This window comes from Sturnus vulgaris, unplaced genomic scaffold (assembly GCF_052056855.1).
Source record: "Sturnus vulgaris isolate bStuVul1 unplaced genomic scaffold, bStuVul1.hap1 Scaffold_155, whole genome shotgun sequence".
In the NCBI taxonomy this organism is placed as follows: domain Eukaryota; kingdom Metazoa; phylum Chordata; class Aves; order Passeriformes; family Sturnidae; genus Sturnus; species Sturnus vulgaris.
This window is the reverse complement of record NW_028276072.1, coordinates 1,885,652-1,895,283: the sequence shown is the minus strand read 5'-3', so window position 1 is coordinate 1,895,283 and position 9,632 is coordinate 1,885,652. Positions and strand designations below refer to the sequence as shown.

The 9,632-nt window shown below is 51.7% G+C and overlaps 1 protein-coding gene across 1 annotated transcript; it reads left to right on the top strand.

Annotated features, from left to right (window-relative positions):
* The first annotated feature begins 1,669 nt into the window (after nucleotides 1–1,669).
* On the top strand, nucleotides 1,670–2,676 carry LOC148219328 (olfactory receptor 14J1-like). The gene has a single exon (XM_088157738.1). It carries the CDS (start codon nucleotides 1,670–1,672, stop codon nucleotides 2,654–2,656), a length of 987 nt encoding a protein of 328 aa, XP_088013864.1. The 3' UTR covers nucleotides 2,657–2,676.
* Nucleotides 2,677–9,632: the final 6,956 nt, after the last annotated feature.

Sequence of the window (9,632 nt, the reverse complement as noted above, 5' to 3'; positions counted from 1 at the left end):
GGGACCCATTAAAACTTCAAGAAATTTCAGTATTTTAATTTAAGTTCCAGTTCTTGAAAAGTTTTTGGAACACACTCTCTGGGAATGATTATGAAGTAAACAGAACCAAAGGCCCCGAGAGATTCATTAAAGTCCTTGTGCTGTGTCTGTGCTGCTGAGCTGGGCCGGGCTCCTGGCACAGAGGCAGCTCCCAAGGTAAACCAAGAGAAGCTTCAAAAAGACATTTCTGCTGAGGAGCAGCTCCTCTCCCAACCCAGCAGGGCTGAGGGCACTGCCTGCAGGCACTGAGGGCACAGGAGCCAGGCACAGACAGGCTCAAGGCAATCGGGACTGGGAAGACATTGAGCTGAGACTGCACTTGGGGAAACATCTTCACAGCCCTGGACATGGTGAGTGTGTGGGTGCAGGGCAATGTCCCCTGTGCTCCTGGAGGGATCTCCTGGAGCCAGCACAGCCCACGGCCTGGGGGATGTGTCAGGAGGACTCTCCCAGTTTCTCTGAGGCACAGGAGGAGGAGGAGGAGGCGGAGGATGATGATGATGTTCTGCAGAGCGGGGCTGCCCTGGGCACCGTCAGAGGGACAGGGCAGGACGGCTCCTGCTGCCAGGGACGGCTGCAGGGGCTGAAGCTGGGGATGCAGCCAGGGCTGCCCAGGGCTGTCCTGCAGAGCAGCTCCTGCAGCCCTCAGGGCTCTTGGCCAGCCCAGGCCATGTGCCACCTGCCAGGGACAGCTCTCAGCCTGCCTGGCAGCTCCCCATGGACTGTGGGGAGAAGTTGGAGGTGGAAGGAGCCACCCCCATCAGGGCAGATTCCTCCTGCTGTGGAGGTGGTGCTGCATGGCCAGGGCTGCTCTCAGCTTTCTCCTCAAGGCAAGGCAAAGGGGCTGTCAGGTGTGTCTGTGTCACTGACACTCCTGCACTGTCCCACTGGGCATCAGCAGATGTGCTTCACATCTCCCTCACAAAGTGCCTCCTCATCCTCCTCTGCCTACAGACAGCAGCAGCAGCACCTTGGCTTGCAGCATCTCAGTTTGTGTGAGCTGCCCTTAAGGCCCTGCTGGCAGGGAGATGGCCCTGGGCAGTGCCCTGTGCTGGGAGGGGTGTGCAGGGCAGAGCTGAGCCCCCAGGGCTGGGCTGGGCTCTGGGAGCACTGGCAGGGACAAGCCTTGGATAGAGAGAAACAGCTCCCAGTAGGTACAGCTGCAGGCAGCAGAAAGCCAAAGCAACCCTGGATATCCTCCATCTTCAGGTGACTATGGAGACAGAGAAGGGTTTAGGGAGACTGACTTTGAAACTGGAGCCTTCAAAGAGTCCACTTTATTTTTCCAGCACTTAGTAATTGTGATCACCCTGAAATATTGGGAGGAGTAATGAGCAAAGGGCACCTCTGTACAGCCAGCACATCTTACTGTACTGGGCCGCAGGGATCCCTGTTTTCCCTCTGGGCTCCCTAGTGTTCAGGCTGAGAGCAATGCTGAAGATGAAGCAAGAACTCAGCAGGAGCACTTACCTGAACTCGAATATAAAAAAGTTTTTAGTGAAATTCCCACAAGGGAAGAGAACTCGTTTTGAGGGAATTCATTATAAAATTGCCCAGGATTGACTCAAGAAAATATTTTCCGTTTGTAAAACGTGTTCTTTCAACAGCCCACCATGGCCATATTGAAGAAATGTCCAACAGCAGCTCCATCAGCCACTTCCTCCTGCTGCCATTGGCAGACACGCGGCAGCTGCAGCTCCTGCACTTCTGCCTCTTCCTGGCCATCTCCCTGGCTGCCCTCCTGGCCAACGGCCTCATCATCAGCGCCGTAGCCTGCGGCCACCACCTGCACACCCCCATGTTCTTCTTCCTGCTCAACCTGGCCCTCACTGACCTGGGCTTCATCTGCACCACTGTCCCCAAAGCCATGCACAATTCCCTCTGGGACACCAGACACATCTCCTATGCAGGATGTGTTGCTCAGGTATTTTTCTTTGCCTTGTTCATTGCAGCAGAATTTGCATTTCTCACCATCATGTGCTACGACCGCTACGTGTCCATCTGCAAACCCCTGCACTACGGGACCCTCCTGGGCAGCAGAGCTTGTGCCCACATGGCAGCAGCTGCCTGGGCCAGTGGCTTTCTCAATGCTCTGCTGCACACAGCCAATACATTTTCCCTGCCCCTATGCCATGGCAATGCCCTGGGCCAGTTCTTCTGTGAAATCCCACACATCCTCAAACTCTCCTGCTCACAGTCCAGCCTCAGGGAAGTTGGGCTTCTTGTGGTCACTTTCTGTTTAGCACTTGGCTGTTTTGTGTTCATGGTTTTCTCCTATGTGCAGATCTTCAGGGCTGTGCTGAGGATCCCCTCTGAGCAAGGACGGCACAAAGCCTTTTCCACCTGCCTCCCTCACCTGGCTGTGCTCTCCCTGTTCCTCAGCACTGACACATTTGTCTACCTGAAGTCCCCCTCCATCTCATCCTCAGCAACAGACCTTGTGGTTTCAGTTTTGTACTCAGTGGTGCCTCCAGTCCTCAACCCCCTCATTTATAGCTTGAGGAACCAGGAGCTCAAAGAAGCTCTCAGGAAAGCCATGACTGGATGCTTTTCAGCCCTTTCATTTTCCCATAACAGCCCTCACATTGCTTTGCATTGGGAGGCAGAAAGGAGATAGAAACAAACCCCTGGTTTGGCTCCTGCTGTGCAGAGCTGGCACAGCATCAGCGCTGTCTTGCAGCATTCTCTCTCCATCAAGTGGCTGAGAGAGGGTCAGATCCTGGGAAGGGACACCAACCCAGTGACCCTAATTAACCAAAGCAATATTCCAGAGTGTATAAAAGCTAAGGAAAGGAGGGTGAATTGGGGGCATTCCCTATTTTACAGTGTTTTCCTTCCTGACCAACCTCTCTGCCTGTTGAAGTCCTGCTTCCTGGAAAGTGGCCAAACATAAATTGCTGATGGGAAATAGAGAATAAAATTTTTTGTTTGTTTCTTTTTGCTGGTGCATGTAAAAACTTCCTCTTTTGCTATAGAAAACTGCCTTATCTCAACCTATGAGTGGTGTTCTGTATTATTTTCTCTCCCCTGTGCAGCCAAGGAGGGGAGTGATTGAGTGGCTTGGTGGGCACATGGAATCCAGTGGATGTATCCCATTAGCAGAAGCCACAGAAGGCCTTCTTTCCTCTGTCAGGAGCTCCTAATTCACGTCATGAGAGGCCAAGTGTTCTTTTATATACATATATTTTTTTCTGATTCTGTTAATATTAACAGAAATGCAATTATTCACCCCCTTCAACTTACTTAGCCTCCCTTCTTGTGTGACCCAGAGACATTGTGTAAGCAGGGAGTCTCACATAGTATTTAGGTGAAATAAATGGACATGCAATCACATTTTAAAAATGTTTTACTATCCTCATCAGAGCAGGAATGAACAGAAATGGGCACAGCTTTGTGGCTGCCCCAGCTCTGGGATGGGCCCTGGGCCTGGAGCAGGAGCAGCTCTGGAGGGCCCCAAGGCCGGGGCTGTTGTGCTGGCCTGGGCAGATGGGATGGCAGGAGGGGCTGCAGAGCTCTCAGGAGCTCAGGGAGAGGGGAGCAGGGCACACAGGGAGCCTCCTTTTGCCTTGGCCAAGCACCTTCCCCATGGCTGGGGCTGAGTCCTCTCTGAGCTGCAGCTGCTGCTGTGCCCTTGGCAGGGGCTGAGGCCGTGGGGCCACTGCCCAGAGCCCCCTGGCCTGAGCAGAGCTGTGGGGCCAGAGCCGGCTGGGCTGTGCTGGGGAGAGGCCCTTGGTGCTGCACAGAGCTCAGGGCAGCTGGCACAGCTTGCAGGGAGCTGGGCTGGCCTGAGAGAGCCTGCCAGAGAAAGCAGCAGTGTCCATCTCAGCCTGGCTGAGCGTGCAGGGGCACGACTCAGCCCAGGCCTTGTGGGGCAGGGTCAGCGCCTGGGGAAGGCATTGCAAACAGGCAAGTGGCCCAGAGAGGAGGCTGCTCTGTGCCCTTGGTGGCATGCACAGAGCAGGGAGGGGGCACAGGACATTTGTCAGCGCCAGCCTCTGTCCCCAGCCCTTGCCAGCCCTGGCTGCTGAGCCCAGGTTTGCCCTGGGCTGAGTTTGGCTGTGGCCCAGCTCCATCCTCCTGCGGGGCTCAGGGCCTGTTCCCAGCCATGGCCAGCCCTGCCTGGCCTCTGTGCTGGCCCAGAGCCCGGCAGAGCCCGGGGCAGGGCTGTCAGTGCAGGGCCACAGGTGCCACGGGCTGGGCAGGAGCTGGCAGAGGCTGCCCAGCAGGGAGGCCATGGGGCACAGAGCCCCAGGGCTGCTTTGGGCACCATGGCTGCACCTCCAGCTCTACAGGAGATGTGAGACATGGGAGCAGAGACAAATAATTCCTGCTGGATTCTTTAGTGTGTTTGCTTATACAGGTGATGTCCATCCACATGTAGAGGAGGTGTTTTGTGTCAGGTAACACTGGCAGAGTGATAAGAATAATATTATTCAGCTGAAAAATTGTTCATGCATAATACACAATGAGGAAAATAAAGACACATATAATCAGAAGAGCACCTGAGTTTTGCAGATGATGAGAGCCTCATTGATATTCCAGCAGACAAACCTGTTTAAATACTTTCTCCAGGGCTTCCTTGAGATGAGAGGTGACCACCAGAGGCCATGGGAAGCCAGAGGTCTATGTCCTGGCAGCCTTTGACTGGGAGTAAGCCTTGCATGTAGGGAATTTTTCTGCGGGAGTATCAATTTTGGAAGTGGCACCTGGAAAGAGGGATGGTTCTTTTCCACTGGAAGGAAAGCATAAAGCCCCAGTGGTCCGGGGACTGATGAGAGGCCGACCTCAACATTCCAAGGTTAGCTGGATCTTTCAGGTGGCCCCTGGGAGGCCAAACCAGCCATATCTGTTTCATCTCACCTTGGTTCAATGAGGCCCCACAGTGTCACAATGGTCTCCAAAGGAAGGAAACCACAGAGCCCCAGTGTTTCAGGGGCAGATGAGCAGCAGGCACCAGATGCCAAGGCCTGGCAGACCTGTCTGTCCTGGCAGGTTTGTCTGGGAGCAGCACTTGGAATATAAAGAATTTTGAATGTGGAATCCTAATTTCAGTCATTTGTGCCTGGAGGAGAAGGCCAGTTCTTTTCCACAGAAAGGAAAGCTCATAGCCCCTGTGTTTGGAAGGCAGGGGAGAGCCAGCCCTCAGGAGGCCAAGGCCAGTTAGACCTGTCTGTAATGGCAGCTTTTGTGTAGGAGCAATCTTTGGATCTAGGACTTTTGGAGGTGGAATCCCAATTTCGGCCATGGGCACTCGGAGAAAGGAAGGATGATTCTTCTCCACTGGAAGGGAAGTATAGGGCCCTGGTGTTTCAGAGGCAGATGAGCAGTAGCCACCAGAGGCAGCCAGACCCATCTGTCCTGGTATCTTTTGTCTTAGAACAATCCTTGATTACATAGAATTTTGGAGGCAGAATCCCAATTTCAGCCATGAGCACCTGGAGAAGGATGGTTCTTTTCTGTAGGAAGGAAAGCAAGGAGCCCCAGTGTCTCAGGGCAGAATAGAGGCAACCACCAGAGGCCAAGGCCAGCCTGACCTGTCTGTCCTGGCAGCTTTTGTTTGGGAGAAACCCTTGCGCATAGGGAATTTTGGAGGGGAAATACCAATTTTGGCCTTGGGTGTCTGTTCAGGAGAGACAGTTCTTTTCCATAGGAAGGAAAGCACTGAGCCCCAGGGTTTGAAGGCAGGTGAGAGCTGGCTCTCAGGAATACAGGGACAGCCACACTTGCTGGTAAAGACTGCTTTTGTCTGAGAGCAATCCCTGGATATTGGAAATTTGGGAGAGGGAATCCCATTTTGACCTTGGATGCTTGAGTGAGAAGGACAGTTCTTTTCCATCTGAAGGAAAGCCCAAAGCCCCAGTGTTTCAGGGACACATGAGAAGAGACCCTTGACCTGCCAAGGGCACTGAACCAGTCAGGCCAAGCTAACCAGATCTGTTACCTGTTCCCTTGGATCCATGGGACCCTGCAGTGCCACAATGGTCCCTTTCTTCCATGATCCTTTGCAGTATCAAAATGGTTTCCTTGGTTCCATGGGACTGCACATTGACACAATAGCTCCTTGGTTCCATGAGGCCAGAGTGTCACAATGGTCTCTGTGATTCCATACAGTCCTGCAGTGTCACAAGGGTCCCTTGGTTCCATTGGGCTCCTCAGGATCACAATGGCCCCCTGGCTGCACAAGGCACAGCTGTGTCACACTGGCCCCAGGCTTCCATGGGGCCCCACAGTGTAACAACTGTCCCTTGCTTCCATGGGGCCTTGCAGTGTCACAATGCTCTCCTTGCTTCCACAAGGTCCTGCAGAGCCGCTTCATTCAACAAGACCTTGAAGTGTCACAGTGGTCTCCAGTATTCCATGAAGCCCCACGATGTCACATCCAACCTTTGGTTCCTGCACTGTCACATGAACCCTTAGTTCCATGGGCCCTGCAGTGTCACAATGGTCTCCTTGGTTCTGTGGGGCCACAAAGTGTCACAATGGCCCCTTTGTTGAATGAGGCCTGTTGTGTCACAGTAGTCTCCATGACTCCATAAGGCTCTGTAATGTCACAACAGACCATTGGTTCCATGAGACCCCACAGTGTCATAGTGGACACTTGGTCCCAGAGTCCTACAGTGTCTCTTGGGCCCCCTTCATTTCACAAGGCCCCGAAGTGCCACAATGGTCCTCAGGTTAGAGGAGGCTTCACAGTGTCATCATGGTCTCCATGAGGCCCAACTGCTTCAAAATGGCCTCCATGGTTCCATGGACCCTTTAGGGTAGCAGTGGTCTCCTTGATTTCATGGTGTCAGAATGTCCCCATGGTCTCATGGAGCCCCACAGTGTCACTGTGGTCCCCTTGATTCCATGAGGCCCTGCCGTGCTACAATGACCCCTTGGTTATACAAGGCCCTGCAGTGTCACAATGGCCCCTTGGATCCAGTGGGTCCCAAAGAGTCACAATAGTCTCCATTGTTCCATGAGGCCCTGCAATGCCACAATGGACCTCTGGTTCTATAAAGCCCCACCGTGTCTCAAATGGCCCCTTGGTTCCATGAGGCTTGGCACACTCAGAATGGCCCCTTTGTTTCATGGAGCACCACAGTATCAGAATGGTCTCCATGGTTCCACTAGAGTCCCCCAGTGTAACAATGGACCCTTTGTTCCATGAGGTTCCTCAGTGTCACAATGGCCCCTTGGGTCCACATGACCCCACAAAGACTTGTGGTTCCATGAACTGTCATGTCCACAACAGCCTCCTTGGTTCTGCAGTGTCACCATGGATCCTTTATTCCATGAGGTTCTCCAGTGTCACCATGGACTCCTTGGTTCTGTCAGGCCCTGCTGTGTCACAGTGGCCCCTTATCTCCATGAGGCCTTTCTCTGTCACAATGACCTTTTGGTTTTAGGAGTTTCCATGGTGTCACAATGATCTCCTTGGATCTGCAGTATAACAATGGACCATCAGTTCCATGTGGCCCTGCAGTTTCATAATGGACTTAGGTTCCATGCAGCCCCACAATGTCATAATGTTCCTTAGTTCCGTGGCACTGTGTTGTGCCACAATGGACACTTTGTACCATGAGATTCCAGAGTGTCACAATTGACTCCTTGCGTCTGTGAGGCCATGCTGTGACCAAATCCAAAAATACCTGAATAAGACTCCTTAACACTAATTTGATGATAAAGAGGGCATAATTTATTGAGGCCTGAGGTCCAGGAGCGGGTAACACCTAACCTGACCTGGCCAAATGACTGAAAATGCATGTTGCTCATATGCAGTTGTTATGTATGTATTAGAATTTACCCATTTCCATGAAACCTACCCCATGTTCCCAGATTCAGTCCTTGCTTTTTCTGTCACTGCACCCTTGAGACAGATGTCGTCTTCTTCCCTTCCAACCATCCTTGCAGGGAAAGCAGCCCCTCAGTACCTTGTTTATCTGCTAAATTGCGCAGGCAAAGTAAAACTTGAATTAAACCCTTTTGGTATGAAGCCCAAACTCTGTGTGTCCAGGCAGAGGCAGGCAGGAGGCAGAGCTGTCAGCAAAGGAAGGGGCCAGCGAGGTGGGGCAGCCGGGGGATGACGACAGCCTGCAGGGACAGAGGCGCAGGGCATGGACACCGTAGGACAGCCTGGGCTGCAGAGGGCACAGGGATGGGCAGCAGCTGAAAGGCCCTGACACAGCCAACTCCTGCAGCACTTGGGCCATGCAGGCTGGCCCTGGGCCTGAGGCCAGCAGGGGACAAGTGAGCCTTGCTGTGCTGGGGCCTCATTGCCTCCTTGTCCCTGCTCAGCAGCCTGGCAGGGGCCGCCCCATGGTGCTGCCCTTGGCATTGCACATGCCCAGAGCCCAGTGGCCCGGGAAGAGCCCTGAGCAATGAGGGAGGGACAGGATCTGCCTTGCCAGGGGCTGGGGCTCAGCCCTTGGCCCTTTGCATTCCTGAAACACATCCAGGTTTGCTCAGCATCAGAGACACCTTTCCTTTGTTTGTCCCCACCTGTCATCAGTGCCTCCAGTCTTCTGCTCTAACTGGAACCCAAGCGTTGAAATTCAAAATGCAAGGAATTCTCAGAACATTGGGTTTGTAAGGTAAAGTTTAGAATTAAGCACAGTTAAGTAGAGATAGGTTTAAATTTAGAATTTAAGATATAGAAAAAATAAAGACAGTTACAAAGGTAACAACAAGTTTTAGAGTGTAGCAATGTACGTTTCTGTGTTATAATTGGCTAAGAAATTTTACACTGTAGAATGTCTCAATAAGACAAAATATTTTAGTATTGAATTAGAAGCATAAATATCTCTTTTGACATTGTTTTATTTCTTAATATATCCTGAAAAGCCATTGTAAACATAAGTCCTGTGACTTCTAAGCCATGCTGTGAACATCTGTGAAGCCACCTTACCCTTTCTACCTTTATAGAAAATAAAAAAAATAAGCTACACTTTCTAAAGCAACTCAGAAGTCCCATCTCTCTGCTTCATTCAGAAAAAGAAAAATCCCCACCAAAATTGTAACCTGAAAACAATAAGCCCACACTTAAAAAATATGTCATAAAAACGATAAACCCGCACCTGGGGACACTTTTTCAGGCATGTCCCTCAGTGGGACCCATTAGAACTTCAGGAAACTTTGGATTTGGAATCTGACTTTGAATTCTGGAGATGTTTCTTTTCCTCCTTAACCTGTTTTTTCCTACCTGATGTCATTTTCATCAATTTCTGTTCTAATTCAACCCATGGGAAACTTTCTCCTTCATGTTTATCAGTGGGACTCACTAAAAGTAGCAGAAACTTTGGAGTTTGAATCTGACTTTGAATTCTTGAAAGGTTTCTTCAGCTTCCTCTCAGGGACTGATGTTCAGGGACTCAGCCCCAACCCCGAGAGGGTCATTAAAGTCCTTGTGCTGTGTCTGTGCTGCTGAGCTGGGCCGGGCTCCTGGCAAAGGCAGCACTGCAGAGAATGAGCCAATATTTCCAAAATCTTATTTGGAGCTCCTTGGAAGCACCAAATGAACCACGGGGCTCATTGGGATCAAGCAAGTCCTGACAAACCATGGCTCTGCCTTGATTTCCCTCTCGTCCAGTGCAGTTCATAACAATGGCTTT